The 20,569-nt window shown below is 38.9% G+C and overlaps 1 protein-coding gene across 11 annotated transcripts in view; it reads left to right on the forward strand.

Annotated features, from left to right (window-relative positions):
• LOC5569700 (ras-related protein Rab-5B) overlaps positions 1-20,569 on the forward strand; it is a 49,478-nt gene that overhangs the window by 18,734 nt on the left and 10,175 nt on the right. For all 11 annotated transcript variants that reach the window (XM_021848164.1, XM_021848165.1, XM_021848171.1 and 8 more), the window contains exons 2-4: positions 7,368-7,886; positions 13,894-14,014; positions 14,080-14,248. In XM_021848164.1, coding sequence (XP_021703856.1) covers positions 7,633-7,886; positions 13,894-14,014; positions 14,080-14,248 — 544 coding nt within the window. In that variant the 5' untranslated portion in view covers positions 7,368-7,632. The remainder of the gene's footprint in view (positions 1-7,367; positions 7,887-13,893; positions 14,015-14,079; positions 14,249-20,569) is intronic.

A 20,569-nucleotide genomic window follows, 5' to 3' on the forward strand; every position in this document is an offset into this window, starting at 1 on the left:
ATCTTAGCTTGTCACATGTTAAATCCGTCAGACTTGTCGAAATGGTGAATCGGTTACAGTTTTGTGATGGCCTTGCACCAAACATGTACTTTCAATTGGTGAGCTCGTTTCATGCTTTTGTTTTCAATGTGTATAATATAAACACTTATTACGGTGTTCAAATGCAAATCTACTTCAGCTGGAACTGTTAGAACTATTCTGTCAGCAAAGATACCAGCGAGGCAATTATCTTAGAAAAGGGAACAGGAATTTTTCGTTCAATGCACCAGCACCAATCCGGGCTCACTGGACAGATTCCGGGTGACTCCAGTGAAGTGGCCATTTGACCGTTTGAGATAGATCTTTTGTATGAAATTCCAGAACATTTTGCAACGCTTGTCCTTGGACTTTTCACGACCTTCTCCCCCTTGCACTGAAAACATTCTACAAGTTCGATTAAGGTTCGATTCACACGTAGATTTTCGCTAATTGTAAAACACGTCATTTGGACGTGTGAGACCAGTCGCTATCAACAATCCAAATTTAATATAAAACATGTTAATTACTGAACTTTGCTGAACTAGTTACTAGCGATATGATTTTCGGATACCAGGTGATGATGACGGACGCACGGTTTCCCCAATAAAAACATGGTAAATTAACATGTCACTCGTGAGTGGCAAATGTCAGTCCTTGTCATGATAGGCAAGCTAGTTCCACTAGTGATGGATATCGCCATTGTAAAATACAGAAAGGAACTCGGATGTGCCTACCAGGAATTCCTCTGGGGATTTCTTTCAGACATTCGTCCGGGGATTTGCTGCATGAATTACTCCGGAGATTTGCTCCAGGAATCCCTTCGGGAATGTATTTTCTTCAGTAGTTTCTCCGTGGATTCCATCCAGAAAATTTTCCGTGGAATTGCTTCAGGAATTTCTCTCAGGATTCCTCCAAAAATCCTTTCAGGATTTCCACCAGGAATCCCTTCGTGGATTTCGTACAGGAATTCCTTCGGAGATTTCAGGCAGTTTCTCTCGAAATTACTTCGGAGATTTAAGAATATGAGGATTTCCTCCGAGAATGTTTCTAGGGATTTGCAGCAGCAATTTCTCCGGGGATTTCTTCTCGGAATTGCTCCAGGTATTCCTCCGGAGATTTTTTCCAAGAACTCCTCCGGGGATTCCCTCCACGGATTCTCCCAGGAATGCCTCTTAATATCCAGAAATTTCTCATGAGATTTCCACCAGAAATTACTCCGTGGATTTCCTCCAGAAATGTATGCGGGGTTTTCTTTCAGCAATTCCTACAATTTTCCTCCCTCGACTCCAGAAATTCCTGCGGGGATTTAAGCAAGGAATTCCTCTTAAGATTTCCCCCAGGAATTTCTCCAGAAATTCCTCCCGGGGATTTCCCTCTGGGATTTCCACCCGGAATATCTGCGATGATTTCTTATTAAAATTAACCGAGATTCCCTCCAGGAGTTCCACCGGTAATTCGCTCCATGAATTCATCCGGGAATATCCTTCAGGAATTCCTCTAAAGATTTCCATCAAGAAATTTTCCAGATACTTCTCCAAGGTTTTCCTCCAGGATTTTCTTATTGCCTCCAGAATGTTTTGCAGGTATTTCTTACAGCAATTCCTTCTGGATTCCATCCAGCAATTCCACCGGAGATTTGCTCCAGAAATTCCTCAGGGGATTTCCTCATAGAATTCCTCCGGGCATTTACTCTAGGAATTCATTCGGAGATTTCCTTCAGAAATTCCTCAATGAACTTTTTCAAGGTCTCTCAAGGAACTCCTTCGGAGTTCATTCACGTTTTTTTTTTAGAAATTCTGCCGGGAGTTCCTTCTGAGCCCACCAGGATTTTTTTCAGAATTCCTCCGAAAATTCTACCGTTCTTACTACGGGAATCCCTTTAAAGCTCCACCGGGAATTACTTTGGACTTCCTTTATGGATTCTTCAGGAAATCTTTCAAAGTTTCTCAAGCAATTCTTAGGATTTCCTCCAGAAATTTCTCCGAGCTCCTTCAGGAATTTCTTCGGAAATTGCATCAGAATTCCTCCGGGATTCGTTCCATGGCTCCATAAATTCCTTCGATGTTCTTCTAGAAGGAATTGTTACAAAACTTTTGCCGGGAATTCTTTCGGAGCCCCACCGGTAATTCATTCGGATTTCCTCCATAGATCCTCCAGGAATTCCTTTGAATATGCTCCAGGAATTTCTGCAGAGTTCCTCCGGGATGTCCTCCAATGTTCCTTCAGTTTCTAAAAAAAAAAAACCGGCAGTTCCTCCAGCAAATTCTTCGGAGTTCCCCCAGGATTTTTTTGGAGGTCCTCCGGGAATATCTCAAGAGTTCTAGAATTTCTCCGAAATACCTTCAAAGATCCTCCTGGAATCCCTCCGGAGTTCCTCCAGGAATTTTTTTTTCCGAAATTCTTCTGGATTTCATCCAGTAATCCATCGGAAGCTCCTCGCTAGTTTAATCGTGAATTGCTCCGATGTTCTTCCATAAATTCTTCCACAGTAGCAACTCTTCCACCTATCAGTAAATATCAGGTGAAAAATTCTAGATTCCGTCAATAAACTTTAGAATTTTGCTAGTGCAATACTATTTTGTTTGTTTTTGTTGATCACATTCGAAATGGATCGAAAAAAATGGTTCTATACCATTTCCCGGAAAGACGTTTCTCGGAAAGACATTTCCCGGAAAACCATTTCCCGGAATAACCCATTTCCCGGAAAACTACTCAATGCTAAAAAAATAAGCAACTTCTGGTTCTAAGCCATTTTTTAAAGCAAAGCAATATCAGAATCATGAAAACAATGTGGCAAGCTCCAAGAATACTTTGTAAAAAGCCACTAGATTGTCATATATTAGTTTTTCGACGTTCATACCACCAGCCACGAAATGCATCGAAAAGAATGATTGAGGTCACCCGTATACCTAACGTTACCCCGCAAGGCGGTAATATTTCAATGCGAGATTTCAAAATTTTGCAACAGGCACCGTGATTTTAGCTTTTGTTCTTATATTTAATATTCTGATTTGAAAGCAGTTTTACCGGCTAATTTAGTAGCATAATAATTAACTTATTCCTGCGAAAGCCGTAAAAAATATTTGCAAGAGTAATTTTTAAATAATTTGAAATGAAAATATGGCGGATAGCATCATGATTATTATTCATAATGCTATCCGCCATATTTTCAGTTTTTTTAATGAAACGAAATTTTTAACAGTTAGAATTATTTTCAAACAATCTAATTGCAAGCTTTGTTAACTCTATTTATGTATCATGTAGACCAATTTTCTAGATTTCATTTCCCTTCGAAGGATTTCCATTGGTAGACTGATCTGATCCCCTCACCATGATTTACAAATCATGAAATTCATACTAACCAATTTATGAATTTCATGATTTGTCATAATATCAGGATCACAAATCATGGTTCCTGGAGTCATAATCATGATTCCTCATAAGCGTAACATCCAGTGTGAAAACACTAAGCGGCGCACTTTCCTTTATCACATTCGTATCGATCACTCTTAATCCAAGATGACGAAGCGGTTGAGTGGTAGAGTACGTGGCTCACAATCGGAAGGTTCTTGGCTCGAGTCTCAATGTATGCTATTTTTAACTTTTTTTTTATTTTGTCGATCATAAACGGATGCGCGACTCAGCATTTTTGGCATTTGAATCATGATTCCGAGCAATCAGCTACAAAAACCTAACGCCTGTGTTGCGTTACCGCAATCTGAGTCATGATATCATGAGTCCAAATCATGGTGTATTTTCATAAGACGAAAACACGCAGGAATCATGATATCATGAGTCATAATTTTGTTTTTGGATTCAGATTTCTATCCGTGTGATAAATAAATCATCAACATAAATTTTAGTTATAGCTTCTGCCATTTTCATAGAGAATCACCCTTCTTTTGAAAATTTGCCGTTCTTCCGAATTATACCGATAGAAACATTTTTGGCAAGAAGGCTGCTAATATTAAACATCAGAAATTGTCCCCTCTTTCAAACTAAGGTTATTCTATTGAGTAATTGAATTTTATCAGGGCTGGGAATGGTAATAGTAGTAGGTTTGAATGTCGCGAAACTCACGTGGCTCTTCTCACTACAGTACTTTGAAAACGCGAATCTTATCAAGTAGCTTTTTTTGTGCATTAATTTTCTTAATCATTGGTGTCATCCAAGGCTGTAAATGCGGGAAATGCTCCGGAAAATAGAGCATTTTTCTACAGTAGTTTTGGGTTGCCCTTAGCAACGGGTGTTTTACTACATTCTAGGCATTTTGCCTATATCACCGAGAGGCTCTTCACTGACTTTGCTGACTGCGATTTGCTCTGCTTGGCTACTGTAGCATGAATTTCATGACTTTTTGCAACCCTGGATTATACACAATTTATGACACACAAAATTTTGACATATTAGACCATCTCTCTTCTTGTCAAATTTATAAGGCGACGCTTCCTTAACTCCTTCCGCACCTTTGGAATGAGACACTAGCTTGAACTTTATAATGTGATAGTGTTTGAATTCTTCTTTTTCTTTCTGGCATGACGTTTCAACTGCTTTTCGGCTCTATGTTAATGTTAGCACTCCCACAGTTATTAACTGAGAATATTCTTCGCCAATAGGGTCCTGAAGCCCTGTCCCAATTTTAGTGCCAAACGCTTAAGTTTAGGCCAAAAACACATGTTTACTCATTTTTTTAATGTTTTTCATTTGTTTAAGCACAAAAAAACATGTTTTATGTTTTTATAGATTTTGTCACACCCCTTGGTTTAAACTCAAATTTTGGGTGTATTTTGTTTTCCGTGTCTTTTCCGAAATGTCAGTAGGAACAACCCCAGTGTCAAAACTAAAACCCCTGTGGTATTTTTGTCGACTAAGCGAACGTCAAACATGATCTCAAGTGTCAAAGTTCATTTATGGATCCAATTTTTAAATTAAAGTTTCAATATGATATATCCGTTATTTGAGCGGGAAAAATTGTTAAAGTAGTTGCAGTAACATGCTCTTTCGTGTTATTAAATGAAAACAAGATTTCATTAAACATTTTAGGACCCTATTGACAAAGAAATTCTATGCCCTCAAAATTAGAAGAATTTTCCAATCCTAAAAACCCTCGATCGGCGAGATTGGAACCTGCGATACTTAACTTGGGTCTCGCTGCAAATTTTAGGGTTCCGCGAAAGGTTTATTTTTAGTACATTCCGGGAAGTGGCATTCCGGGAAATGGGTCATTTCGGGAAATGATTTCCGGGAAACGGCATTCCGGGAAATGTCATATAATCGAGAAAAAAAATACAACAACCGGTGCATGTGCGTGCGGTTTGGTCTATTTAATTTTGACTGGGTAATTTTTGATATCAATTTGGACCAACAAATGGACCACCGGTGAAGTTGCCCTTAGTTTCTATTGATGCCAATTCAATATATTTTCCAACTGGAAGATTCTATCTACCGTAAGGACGCATTTCACCGCTCATGCTCCATTCACCGCTCATTGAATTATTTTGAAAAATCTGAACAAATTTTCGTAATGAAAGTCATCAACATGTATTAGTATACCAGAATGGATTGTATCAGAATGAAATTCATATGAGTTAATATAATATACAATTCATAAAAAATAATTTTAGGCTTTTTATGGCGATAAACATGAGTTGAACAATGTTTTAATTATGGCAGATCGAAAAATGCTTCTTAACTGCCATGCTTTCATATGTTGTTGTACTTTAGTACAAAGATAACAACCAGCTAGTGAAACTAAAGTAATTCCAACTAGTTGTGTATATAGAGCCTCATACTTAGGATGAGCGGTGAATGGCGCCCTACACATGTATCATTGGCATACATGTTATTCGATACCATTATACGTTGTTCACATTTCAACTGCTTTCCTACAAAAATAAATGTTTTATCTTGCGTCTAGCGCAAAAAGTTGCGAAAAGTATAGAAAAACCGATTTTTGACAGAATTTAATGTGCTGAAATGCTGTTAAATGAGCGGTGAATGGCGTCCTTACGGTACAATTTCGTATGTAGAATGCTTATGTAGATGTTATCTCACCATAATATGATTTTTACCAATGAATATGAACTATTTTAGGTATAGAGATTTGATTTGTTCGAAAGCCGCAATAATGGGACAAAAATAGTGCACATTAGTGCGATTCAAAATTAAAAAAATGTTTAAAAATTCAATTTCTCATATATTTCTTACCATCCTTACCATAAAAAATGTTTTCTGAAATTTTCAGCTTTTTCGGTGGTGATTTAAGTGTGCTCCAAAGCCAATGTAGGTTTATATGGAAATTATTATGGGGAAATTGTGGAAAGTTTTCCGAACACGTTAGAACTATAATGCATTTTTTTATCATGGTATGAACAATGAGTTTTCACTATGGGATGATAAGTTTGTACTTACATTGCAGTACCGTGCAAGCACCATATTCCGAACGGTTAAGAAAATCCAATTTGAATAACTTAAATTATTAAGGATTTCAACAGCTGGGATATTGATTTGTCTTGCCGTTGCATTTGTCTTATATCTAAATAAACGTATAGATTAAAATAAAACGTCCATCAATTATCAATTATTTAAAACAAAATCATATGTTAGTCGGAAGCATGCATGTTCCTAATTATAGACGGAATGGTCCTAACTATGAACACACATTGTTCCTTATTATGGACAGCAAACGAACTTTACGTATAATATTTGTTGAAAAAACAACTTAACCATGTATTTTAGTTTTGAAATGTTACAATGAATCATGTTTCGAACTGACAGTTTACTATTTTGGATGTAAAAACAATGTATATTCAACATAAGGAACGGACCGTTCAGAATATGGCGCTGTCTATAATATGGTACTGGCACGGTTTGGATTTTTTTTGGGGCCTCTCGGCCCCCATAAATGCGGCCCTGTGTGTTGTACTGCAAACACTGCTCGGATGAGATGTAATTTATGAAGCGCTAATAGATTGTGCAATGGTTAATCAAACAAGAAGATACCCTATCGAGGGCGCCTGTCCATCATGTGGGTCGTCTGTAAGGCTGACTCTTGAGGCTAAGAATTGCATAGCCAAAAGAGCATCCAAGTTCTAACCGTTAGATGTGCAATACGAAAAACGTTATCATCTCTGGGATTTTTTATGAGCTACGTAGGCAAAAAGAACGTGTGGTGACGACGACGACTTGCTAAGACCGGCCATCAAAGACCGCTCTGTTATTAGTTTGGCTGTGCTCGATCGGTGATTTACGGAATCGATTTTTTATAGTGCTGATCCAATAGATGTTCATCCGATAACGTCCCAATGCATACTTCCTAATTGTGCTAATCGTACCCATTCTATTTACAGTTGTTGCAGTATTGAATCAAAACGGAGCGATCATAGGCGATTGGAATCCGATCACGTTTTTCGTTTAGTCTCTTGGTTTTGTTTTATTAGTTTATTATTTTGCTTTGCGTGTGGACGCGTGTAACTTCCGACCGGCGGGTGTGGACTTCGGTTGGGATTCTTCTGTTTTTGGAACAAAACGTCACCCAGCCGCCCCGCAGCATAGAAAGCAGGAGTAGCGGCTTCCGCACTACGATTCTCAACGCCCTCCGAAGACAGCAGCAGTATGGCCAACAGTCCGCGGGCCGGTGGCGGTGCACAGCGACCAAATGGCGCCACACAGAACAAAATCTGCCAGTTCAAGCTGGTCCTGCTGGGTGAGTCGGCCGTCGGAAAGTCGTCGCTAGTGTTACGGTTCGTCAAAGGACAGTTCCACGAGTACCAGGAGAGTACGATCGGTGCCGCTTTCCTCACGCAAACAGTCTGCATCGACGATACGACGGTGAAGTTCGAGATCTGGGACACTGCTGGACAGGAAAGGTAAGTGTCATGTGCGCAGGGCTGGTAGTAGATATCTTTTGGTCATTATTTTAAGGCGAAGTAGGCCGTCATTGAAATTTGTACGCGTCGTTGATGATTGTTCTTAATTCATCTCACGATTTCGAATCAAAGAAAATCAGTTGGTTTTGCACTGACACAGCTGAAAAAGTATCAGCATACTTTATGCATGTTAGCGCGTACAGTGATACTTTTTCAAGTCAATATAAACTATCAAGACTAAGTTTTATCAGTTTGAAATGCAAGCTGAAAAGTCATCATTGTTGCCAAAACAAATGACGGGCTACTTAGCCTTAATGTTAGTCTCTATTTTTGAGGCTCCAGAGATTCCTACGAGACTATGGAATAGGTCTCTTCAGGAATTGCTGCAATTGCTCCTTAAAGAAAAGCTTCAGGATTTTTCAGAATTTTATTCAGAAATATATTCAAAGACTCTTCAATCCCTCAAAAAATTCTTCAGTAATTCTTACTAGACCTTGTCCTAGAATTCATCCAGGGATGTTTGGACGAACTGCTCCAGGAAATCGTACATTTTCCACAGAGTTTTCTTCCAAGTTTTCCAGGTTTTCCTTCTGAGTTTATTCAACCGTTTTCTTCAGTTGTCTTTCCGGATATCTTCCAAAAGTTTTTATAAGAATTCTTCCAACCATTTTCATTAGGATTCCTTAATGGATGCTCCCAGAAATTGCTCCATGGGTTCCTCCAAAGATTATTCCACGAAACACATAAGGGACACTTTCACGAATCCCTCAATAAATTCGATGAAGTTTGTCCAAGCATTTCATCCAAATATTCTTTATGGATTTTCTAGCCTGTCATTCAGGAATTCCTCCTACAGTATCTTCCAAAGATTACACGAATACAATTTTAAACTATTGTTCTTGGATTTCTCAGAAGTTTTTTTTTTTTGCTTTTACAGCAGAAAATGGTACAGCAATGAGCTCTGCAATTCCTGTTAATTCCAACACAAGGGCTCCGCCCGAAGTGTTCCAGGGATTCCTGCAGAAAATCCTGCAGGATACTGTTCAGGGTTTCGTTTGGAAATGTTTCCAAAAATTGTTCTGAAGAATCATCCGAAACTTTTTCAAAGGTACAGAAATTTCTTCCGAGATCCCTGCAGGAGTTTATCATGTATGTAACCAGGTGTTTCATCATTGATTACTTTAGAAAACCATCCCGGGCCGAATGCCGAACATCCAATAATTTCTAAAGAATATTCCTGACGGTTACCCGCAGAAATTCTTCAAAAAAAATCTAGATTAGGTATTACTGGAGTAACTTCTGAAGATGACCTTAGAAAAATAATTTGAAAAAGTCCTAGGCGCCCAGATAGCCGTAGCGATAAACGTACTGCTATTCAGGACCATGCTGAGGGTTGTGGGTTCGAATCCCACCGGTCGAGGATCTTTTGGTAATGGAAATTTTATCGACTTCTTAGGAGGGCATAAAGTATTTCCGTTACTGCCACACGATATACATATGCAAAAATGATCAATCGGCAAAGCTCTCAGTTAATAACTGTAGAAGTGCTCATAAGAACACTAAGCTTAGAAATTCTGGTTGAACTGTTGAACCAAACTCTCGGATAAATTCCTTGGGAAGTCCCTAGAACCACGTCTCTAAACAGGGGGTCCGCGGACCCCCGACCATCTGAAAAGCTCGCTGAAACGAGCACCTTACAGCGAGCCTTTTTCTGTGGTTAACAAGGTTGAAAAGCAGTGCTCTAGAAGTATCACTGAACGCCGAACAAAAACTTCGCAGTAATAGCTGTTGCAAAGAATGAACAAAACCTGACCTCGGGGCTAGTTGCAGGACGCTGTTTAGAGAGAGTTCAGTTTGATCCTTCGACCTTGACGCTTGCTCCTGTGGCGGCGGGTGATGAGGGCAGGATCAAACATGTCGCGCGTCGGTCGAGCAGTGAAATGAAAAATCGTTAGTAGTATTTGATCTATTGATCGCGTCGCTTGCTCCAGCGTGGGCGAGTGAACACTTGGTCGGCGTACAATACGATTATCGAATCATATCGCGAATCCAATTAAGCGTGATTATATCATGGATCGCATCACCAACCATTGGTGACTCCCAGATCTTTACCTTATCCCACTAACCCAATATCCTTTCCATGAGAACTGTGGAGATGCAGAGGTGAGGTATACTCGGTCTCTAGTAACAACGGTTGTCTAACTAACATTCCTTCCCTTCCCCGATGACCTTAAGGCGCCGTTATTGACTTTAAAAAATTGAGCTCTCGATTTGTGCTCATTGAAGAATGGTAAGCTAATCCCAAGCCCCATTAATTAAATCTCTGCGCAACTTTGATTGTTCTGGACAATCACGGAGTAGCAACTACGAATTGTACGGACATCTATGCTCATGCTCATGCTCAGTAGCAGGTCGCTGTTTAGAGACTTGGTCACTATTCTAAGGCAAATCTTCAAATCTCTAGAAAGTATCTACGTTGAATAGAGCTCTAAAATCTCAAAGCAGAATGGTCTCTAAAGTAATTTTTCTTCCTTTCTTTTTGTGGCAAATCCTGATGTAATTTGTTAAGACTCCAGAGATTGCCTCGAGACGACTCCATAGTTTCTCGAGAATTCCTTTCACAGACTGCTCTATGAAACGCTCCGAAGATTCTCCAAAAAAATGTTCATGAATACATTCAGAAACTTCTCCAAAGCTTCCTCTGAAAATTTGCCCAGAAATTCTCAGGAATTCGTCTTAAAATTCCTCCAGAAATCTTTCAAGGGAGTCTTAGATAAATTCCTCGTTCAGCCGTACGATGCTAATATCTGCTAAATTTCCGTAGTAATTATTCCAAAAAATCTTTCAGAGATTCTCTCAAAACATTCTTAAAAGATTCTTTCAGTAATTTGGCCAGTTTTCCAGGATATCTCTTAAGTATCCCTACGGAAATTCTTCTGAAATACACAATAGCTTTTGTTTCTTATGTCGAAGAATTTTGTTTGGGAATTCTACTAGGAAACCCTAAAAGAATTCATTGAGGTGCCACTATGGCGGGTTTCCATGGATTCCTTCAAGAACTCCTTTATACAGTATTGGACAAACATTTGCAACTTTTTCGTTTTTCCATACAAAATGACAAATTTTAGAGAATTATATCTGAGTTTTTTATGGATCGATTTGAAAGAAATGTTCACAGTTCTTCAGAAAAAAAAACTTGAATTTCAACATATTTTGAGTGATTTTTCCAATAATGAGTTTTCCAGGATATCTTTCAAGTATCCCTTCGGGAATTCTTCTGAAATACACAATAGCTTTTGTTTCTTATGTCGAAGAATTTTGTTAAGGAATTCTACTAGGAAAAACCCTAAAAGAATTCATTGAGATGCCACTATGGCGGGTTTCCAGGGATTCCTTCAAGAACTCCTCCATACAGTATTGGACAAACATTTGCAACTTTTTCCATTTTCTATACAAAATGCCCAATTATATCTGAGTCTTTTATGGATCGATTTGAAAGAAATGTTCACAGTTCTTCAGAAAAAAAAACTTTAATTTCAACATATTTTGAGCGATATTTCCAATAACGAGTTCAAAAGCAGTAACGATTTGACTAAAGTGATTTTTTTGACGATTTTTTATAAATAACTTAACTAAACGAAAATAATATCTTCATGGTATCTTAAGCAAAGTTGTAGATTTTGGCGGAATGAACAAGTTTGCAAGACAGTTCTTGTGTAGGGCAATTAGATTTTCAGATAAATAGTTTTGAATTTTTCGTCGAAAACACTTCACTGTAGTTAAATCGTTATTACTTTTAAACTACTGATTGGAAACATTAATCAAAAATATATGTTGAAATTCAAGTTATATCTGACGTTCTGTACAAATGTTTTGTCCAATACTGTATATTATCCCAGTAATTTCACAAAATCCATCTGGAGACAAGTTGAAAATAGGTAATAAAATCAACCAAGGAAACATCATGGACTTTTTGCTGATTTTTGTGTCAGAGTTTCCTCTAACATTTCATCCAGGGATCAGTCCTACAGTCTCTTCCAAATATTTCTCAAATAAATTGTCCTCGGATTCTCAAAAAGTTCTACAGAAATTATTCCTGTATTTCCTCCTATTACACAGCGTAACAAAAACGACATTTTTGCGTGTCTTAAGGATCAAATTATGTGTCTCTAGTTGATTTTGGGGTTGCTCAATCTCATGCCGTTCTCAGAAAATTTCCTCTACGTCAAAATTTTTAGCTACAGGTCGTTGAAATTGTGTAAAACGCTGGTTTCATCTATGTTAACATGAAAAAAAGAGTATGATTTTTCAAACTTTTTGGTGATCTAACCTAAAAAGGACAAAATAGGACTTTAACTTTTATTTCAGATATAGATTGAAATTGCACGATCAAATTTAGATTAAATCGATTTTTCCAACATGCTTGGATTCTCCATACAAAATTCTTCATTTCTCTCATATGGCAAAATACAATACTTTTCTAAACCATCAAAAAATAACTTTTGAGTCGGGGACGGACCTGGTGTAGTGGTTAGAACACACGCCTTTCACGCCGAGGACCTGGGATCGAATCCCATCCCCGAGATAGTCACTAAAAAAATCAGTGACGACTTCCTTCGGAAGGGAAGTAAAGCCGTTAGTCCCGAGATGAACTAGCCCAGGGCTAAAATCTCGTTAATAAAGATAAAAAAAAACTTTTGAGCATCGAAAGTATTATTGCAGAAAAATTTTGTTATGCACATGAAATTTGATCTCTGTGGCAAATAAAGCAAATAAATTGCCATACAAGCTGGCAAACTTGCATGCAAGTTGGCTGATGTAGTCATATTTTGCATTTTCAACAACCGATATCTCAAAAACTAGATGTGGTATGATATTTTTGAAAGCGGCAATGAATTCACCAACCCATAAAGTATATAGCGGTGCCTGCCTCAATTTAGATAAGTTTTTCTAACATTGCTTCATTAAATCCTGCAGATTATTATCCAGGGTTTCGCGTAATATTTTTCCATTTTGTTGGAGAATCATCCAAAACATCCTCAAATATCCAGAAGTTTCTTCAAAGATTATTTTAAGAGTGCTCTAATCCAAAAGTGTTTTTATGTACTTCACCAGGAGTTTGATTAGAGATTAACTGTAGGATTTTCTTTAGATAAATATACTAGACCGCATACCGGACCTCCTATAATGGCCTTCTTAATTCCCTAGAGAAGTTGCTGACAGAATTCCATGGTCCTCATGGTTCCATAAGTCCTCAAGAACTTATTGGAAATTCTTTAGAAAATTACTGTTGAGGAAAACTTATCTGAAAAAAACTTAGGTAGAATCTAAGAAGTTTCTAGTTGAATTTATAAAAAAAAACCTTTAAAAATTTTCAGAGGAAAACCCATGCATTCATCAGAAAAATCTTAGGAGTTATTTCTGGGGATGTATTTAGAAACATCAATAGTTGTATTCTTGAACAAGTCCTAAACAAAAAACTGTACTGCTTATCCTAGAATGAATTCCGGAAGAGCTGAGTATTATTTTGAATAATTTATGGATGAATTTTCAAAACAAATTCTTGAACGAATATATGATGAAACGTCTGGAGAAATATTTGTAATAATTTCTGGAGGAATCCTTGGAAAACTGCTAGTTAAGCTACTGAAGGTATCTTCAACAAAAATCTTAGAGGAATCCCTTTGGAAGCCTGTGGAAGAATCACTGAGTCAACCACTGAAGAAATCATCTCCGAGTGAAACTTTGAGCAAATACCTAAAATCCATTCTGATGAAAATCATAAATAATACATGAAGAAATACTTGGCGTAATGTCACGAGAAATACTCTAAGTTTGAGAGAGGTACCTTGAGGAATCCTTGTTCAAAGGGGCATTTCCTGGTCCCCCATGTTTTGGTTCCTCTTCAGTCTCTTTACGGTATCTTAAATGATTAGTCGCACCAGCCCTAATCAGGTGTGACCCTCCTATGAATCACTTTTCCTAATACCCTTTTTCTGCTTTCCAGGTACCACAGTCTCGCCCCTATGTACTACCGAGGTGCTCAGGCAGCTATTGTTGTCTACGATATTCAGAATCAAGATAGTTTTGCACGTGCTAAAACGTGGGTCAAAGAGCTTCAGCGACAGGTATTTGGTATTCCGATTCAATCAAGGTATGATTAACTAAATTTCTCCCCGTTCTCAAATTGTAGGCATCGCCGAATATTGTGATTGCGCTGGCCGGTAACAAAGCCGATCTCGTCAACAAACGCATGGTTGATTACGAGGAGGCTAAGCAATACGCGGACGAGAACGGACTGCTGTTCATGGAGACGTCGGCCAAAACCGCTGTGAATGTGAATGACATCTTTCTTGCAATAGGTAAGTGAGGGCGCCCGAAGTGAATATTGTTACGAATAGCCGCGAAACAGCTGTTCAATTTTGCCCTTTCCACTTGTTTTTGATGTTCGTTCTGGGGGTATTTATGAATCATCGTTATCCCGACGGCGCGAGGTCGGCATACCGGTGTCTGACACGCAAAGCTGACAATGGAACTAGCTACCTAGGTAATTGGTTTATCGAATCGCTTCGCCATTCCTTCGAGTGGGGAAAAATATAAATGCCCTGACCCTGCAAAAGGTTTCCGCTTCGATCGATTTCCATATCGATACCTGCGGAATGGTTCTTGCGTGTATCTCCCCCCTGCTTGCTGTGTGTATCGATCTCAGCTCGCGTTACCCTGCGGTGGTGTTCGATACCGAATATGCAGCAGAAGGGAGGAAGCTAATTGGAATGCATTTATGGACGTGCGCATGAATGTTTTTGTTTTTATTTCTCTCTCATTCCCATACTCAATATACAACACCAGTTGCTATCCGTTGCGCGATATATCGGCTGTTTACAGGATGTTACTACTATGTAATGCCGTATAGCATAAGAAAAGCTTTCGTTTTAGTGGTCTCTTCATCAGGAAACTATTTCGTTGACATAATAGAACATCAACATAATAGGACATCTATGGCTGTGCTGCGTTGGTGTTTCTTGAAATATTGAGTTTACATCATAATTGATTTTTTCCTGTGAATCTTAATGTAAATGGACAATTAAAGATTACCTAAATACATGATTGTTTATTCCTGCCATCGACCAGTCTGGTAGCAAGTCTCTTTTGAGAAATTCGGAACTTCTTTAGAAATTCCTCTAAAGATTCCTTCAGTTCTCTCTGATTGGTCCAATAATCCCACCAGTGATTTCCCAAGGGATGCTTAAGCATGAGCATGAGTATGATTGACCGCAAGCAGTTGCTACTCCGTTATTGCAAGAACAACCATACTTGCCCAAGGAACCAACGAATGCTACTTGGGATTAGTTGCTATCTCTGTGTGCAAGTATTGTAGTTTCCAAATCTTTGTACTGAGCAATACCAGGCTGCGTCCGAGTGCAGGTAAATTCGAGATGTGGTGGAAATGTTGACATGCTACTCGCTTTTAGTCCTCTACAATTACACGAGAAAACACTGGGAGAAAATGGGAAAGGATAGAATTATAGAATTCGTCTTGGTAAACGACAGGCTTTATTATAAGGGCTCTACAGATCATTGTGGGTCCTGATAGTCGTAGCGGTAAACAGCCAGCTATTTGGCAGCAGCAAAGGAGATATTTTCCAGACCACCACAGTGCTCATCATCAGGAACACCGGCTGCTCAACGGCCCATACAATTTCAACGAGGAGAAATTTTGAATCCCAGCCGGACATGCGTCGAAAATCAGCAACCTACGCATAGTAGGCAGTCACAAAGGATTTCTCCCGGATGCTCATCAAATTCAGCTGCATCATGTGAAGCGTGCCATGCTCAACATTCGTGTTTTCGGCGCAATGGACGCACTCCTTAGAGGTAGGACTCAACTTAACGCACTCTATAGAGGTAGGACAAGACAGAAGTTTACTGTACTTGACACATTACTCATACAGTGAAGAGGTAAGAGACAGCCAATAATCAGGTATTCCAATTGACTCAACCCAGAACACTTCTTCAAATCCAACACAAATTGGAACAGAAATCGTAGTATATTGCCAACATTTCAACCGAATGAAAAGTTCGTTGAAGATAAGAGAAATTCATAACAAAATTTTGAGTTGTTCCTTCCCAATAATTTTAGCAAATGAAACAAGTTGGGATGAAGGAGTTAGGAGTGAAGAAGTGTTTGGGTGTAACTACAATGTTTACAGAGATGATCGGAATTTTATAACGTCTGAAAAGTAGTCAGGGGGTGGAGTTCTAGTTGCTGTTTCAATTCAATTTAATTCGGAAATTATCAGCACTGAAAAATGTGAAGAATTCGAACATGTTGGGTGAAAATACTTGTGGAAGGCGAAACACATGTGTTTGCCTCCGTATACTTTCCCCCAAATAACGCTCGTAAAAACTCTTATGATAAATTTTTCCAAATCGCTGACGAAATCATGTCTAAGCTCTCTCCAGAAGTTAAAGTTCACATATTCGGAGATTTTAATCAAAGAAGCATTGGCTTTATTCCAGACGCTGACAATGAGTGCAGCTTGCTTCCAATCGTTGGTGATAACGAAACATTGCAATTTTTATTTGACAAAATCGCTAGCTTAGGCCTCAATCAAGTTAACCACATGAAAAATAAGCAAAATAACTATTTAGATTTTTTTATTAACGAATATGTATGAGGACTTCTGTTTGTCTGAATCACTAACCCCATTATGGAAAAATGAAGCATTCCATTTGGCAATTGAGCTCTCAATTTTTGTACAAAAGAATAACAGACCTGATGACTGCGTATAAGGAAGTTTTTCAATATCATTCGGCAAATTATGAAAATATTAGGGAAAGGTTAAATAGGATAGATTGGCAAACGATTTTAAGAAGCGAAAGAAATGTTGAAGCCTCAGTCGACGTATTTTACAAATTGTTATTTGAAATTATTCTTGACGAGGTTCCATTAAAAAGAATAAGACGAAGAAACCATTCCAAGACTCCAGTGTGGTACAATGAACAAATAAAAAATTTAAAAAACCGCAAGCAGAAAGCACATAAAAAATACGAAAGAAATAACAATAACGAAAACTTAACAAACTATCTATCAATTTGTGATCAACTTAATCAAGCCATAGATAACGCATATGAGGATTACAACTTAAAAACTGAAAATGAAATAAAATCTTGCCCAAAAAATTTCTTTAATTACGTCAAAACAAAACTGAAGTCAGATAATTTTCCCTCGATAATGCATCTTAACAAAAACGTTGGTGATAGCTCCGAAAAAATTTGCAATCTTTTTGCATTTTTCTTTCAAGAAATCTACACTACTTTTAATGATGAAGACCGCGATTGCAATTACTTTGATTTCTTACCAGAATATACTAGAGACATTGAAGTCAGTCATATCAACGTTAAGGACGTCATGGAAGGCTTGAATAACTTAGATGTTTCAAAAGGTTCTGGACCAGATGGAATTCCACCATTATTCATGAAGAGCTTAGCTGTAGAACTCACAACTCCATTGTTTTGGCTTTTTAATATGTCATTAGAGTCTGGTATTTTTCCAAAATCATGGAAAAGCTCATACCTGGTACCCATCTTTAAAAATGGAAAAAAATCTGACATAAGGAATTATCGTGGTATTGCCATTATTTCTTGTATTCCTAAACTATTCGAAGCAATCATTAATGAAAAACTATTCAATCAAATTAAAAGCAGAATAACAAATGCTCAACATGGATTCTTTAAAGTTCAACAAATACAAATCTAATAGAATTTGTCAATTACTCACTCACTGCAATGGATAATGGTCACCATGTAGAGGCACTTTATGCTGATTTCAGTAAAGCATTTGACCGCGTTGATATACCTATGCTACTATTCAAATTACAAAAACTAGGAATAGAGTCTAATCTTCTGAAATGGATTGAGTCCTACTTAACCAACCGTCAACAAATAGTTAGATTCAAAGGAAGTAAATCGAATCCCATTCAAGTCACCTCTGGAATCCCTCAAGGTTCCCATTTGGGCCCTCTTCTCTTCATACTGTTTGTCAACGACATCTCTTTGATCCTTAAATACATAAAAGTTCTGATTTACGCTGATGATATGAAACTTTATATAGAAATTATTAATAAAGAGGACATAAATATATTCCAAAATGAAATAAAAGTCTTCTACACCTGGTGTAATAAATCCCTGCTGCAATTGAATGTAAAAAAATGTAACTTAATAGCTTTTAGTAGAAAACGAGACACACCAAACGTGACAATCACCCTAGGGAATCAGACAGTGGTAAAATGTGACAGAGTCAGAGACTTAGGTGTCATCTTAGATTCAAAACTAACATTCATTGATCATTATAATACAATCATCAACAGAGCAAATAACATGCTTGGATTCATAAAACGGTTTAGTTATAGTTTCCATGACCCGTACACAATTAAAACGTTATATACTGCTTATGTAAGGTCAATACTTGAATATTGTAGTGTAGTTTGGTCTCCTTTTCCAATAACACATGAAGAACGGATAGAATTAGTACAAAAACAATTCCTACTGTTTGCCCTACGTAAATTAGGTTGGACAAGATTTCCTCTACCTTCTTATAAAGCCCGCTGCATGCTTATCAACATACAAACTCTAAAAGTGCGTCGTGAATTCGCAATAGTGTCCTTCGTAAATGATATTGTTTCACATCGTATTGACTCCGCAGAACTCTTAGCAAAACTAAATTTTTATGCACCCTTCCGACAACTGCGAAACCGGAATATATTCCTTACATGCCATCGTCGTACTAACTATGCCAAATATGGGCCTCTTAATCAAATGATGGCAACATATAATAAACATTGCGCAAGTATTGACTTCACAACGACAAAAACCAAATTGAAGCGATATTTCAATTCAGTTCGATGATTGTAAACTCGTTATGTACCTTTATAATTCCTGTTAGAAATAAGAAAAATATGTAAAATTAGTGTGTAATGAAACGGTCTACTAATGATTGACGACAAATAAATAAATAAATTAAGCAACACCAAGCTGAGCGTCGTGGTTTCGAATCCTACCGGTCGAGGATCTTTTTGTAATGGGAATTTTCGCGACTTCCCAGAGCATTGAATATCTTCGTACCTGCCACAGGATATACACATGTAAAAAATTATCAAACGGCATAGAAAGCTCTAGTTGGGTCCCAGTTGGGACGTAACGCCAAAAAGAAGAAGAGGAAGATGACAACATCGACTCTGACCACTATCTGGTGATGGTTAAACTGCGACCAAAACTCTCCGTCGTTAACAACGTACGGTACCGACGACCGGCCTGGTATGACCTAGAGCGGCTTAAGCAACCTAATGTCGCCACTGCGTACGCCCAGCTCCGATGCATTACCGGAAGAGGGTGAGCTGGATGAAGCCCCTCTTGAGAACTGCTGGAAAACAGTGAAAGCAACCATCAACAATGCAGCTGAGAGCAACGTCGGGTATGTGGGACGGAGTCGACGGAACGATTGGTTCGACGAGGAATGTATGCAGATTGTGGAGGAGAATAATGCAGCGCGGGCGGTCATGCTGCAGAAAGGGACCCGACAGAACATGGAGCGTTATAGACGGAACCGGCAACAGCAGACCCGCCTCTTTCGGGAGAAAAAACGCCGCCTGGAGGAGACGGAGTGCGAGGAGATGGAACAGCTGTGCCGGTCTCAAGAAACACGTAATTTCTATCAGAAGCTCAACGCATCCCGAAACGGCTTCGTGCCGCGAGCCGAGATGTGCAAGGATAAGAATGGGAGCATTTTGACGGACGAGCGTGAGGTGATCGAAAGGTGGAAGCAGCACTTCGACGAGCACCTGAATGGCGCTGAGAGCACAGGCAATGAAGGTCGAGACATCGCAGGAAATGCCTTCGTCAGTACTGCGGAGGATGGAAACCAACCAGCCCCCAGTTTGAGGGAGGTTAAGGATGCCATTCACCAGCTCAAGAACAACAAAGCTGCTGGTAAGGATGGTATCGGAGCTAAACTCATAAAGATGGACCCGGAGAGGCTGGCCATTTGTCTGCATTGGCGGATAGGCACAATCTGGGAAACAGAAAAGCTACCGAAGGAGTAGAAGGAAAGGGTAATATGCCCCATCTACAAGAAAGGCGACAAGTTAGATTGTGAGAACTTCCGAGCGATCACCCTTCTAAATACGGCCTACAAAGAATTATCTCAGATCATCTTCCGTCGTCTATCACCTGTAGTAAACGAGTTCGTGGGAAGTTATCACGCCGGCTCCGTTGACGACCTATCGACAACGGACCAGATCTCTACTGTACGGCAAATTCTCCAAAAATGTCGTGAATACCAGGTCCCAACGCATCACCTTTTCATCGATTTCAATGCGGCATACAATAATGCTAACCGCGTAGAGCTATGAAAAATCATGGACGAGAACAGCTTTCCCGGGAAACTCACGAGACTGATAAGAGCGACGATGCAAGGTGTGCAAAATTGTGTGAAGGTTTCAGGCGAACACTCCAGTTCGTTTGGATCCCGCCGGGACTACGACAAGGTGATGGACACTCGTGCTTGTTGTTCAATATTGCGCTAGAAGGTGTTATGCGGAGAGCTGGGTTCAACAACCGGAGTACGATTTTTACGTGATCCAGTCAATTTGTTTGCTTCGCGGACATTATCGGCCGAACACTTG

This window comes from Aedes aegypti, chromosome 2 (genome assembly GCF_002204515.2).
Source record: "Aedes aegypti strain LVP_AGWG chromosome 2, AaegL5.0 Primary Assembly, whole genome shotgun sequence".
Classification (NCBI taxonomy): domain Eukaryota; kingdom Metazoa; phylum Arthropoda; class Insecta; order Diptera; family Culicidae; genus Aedes; species Aedes aegypti.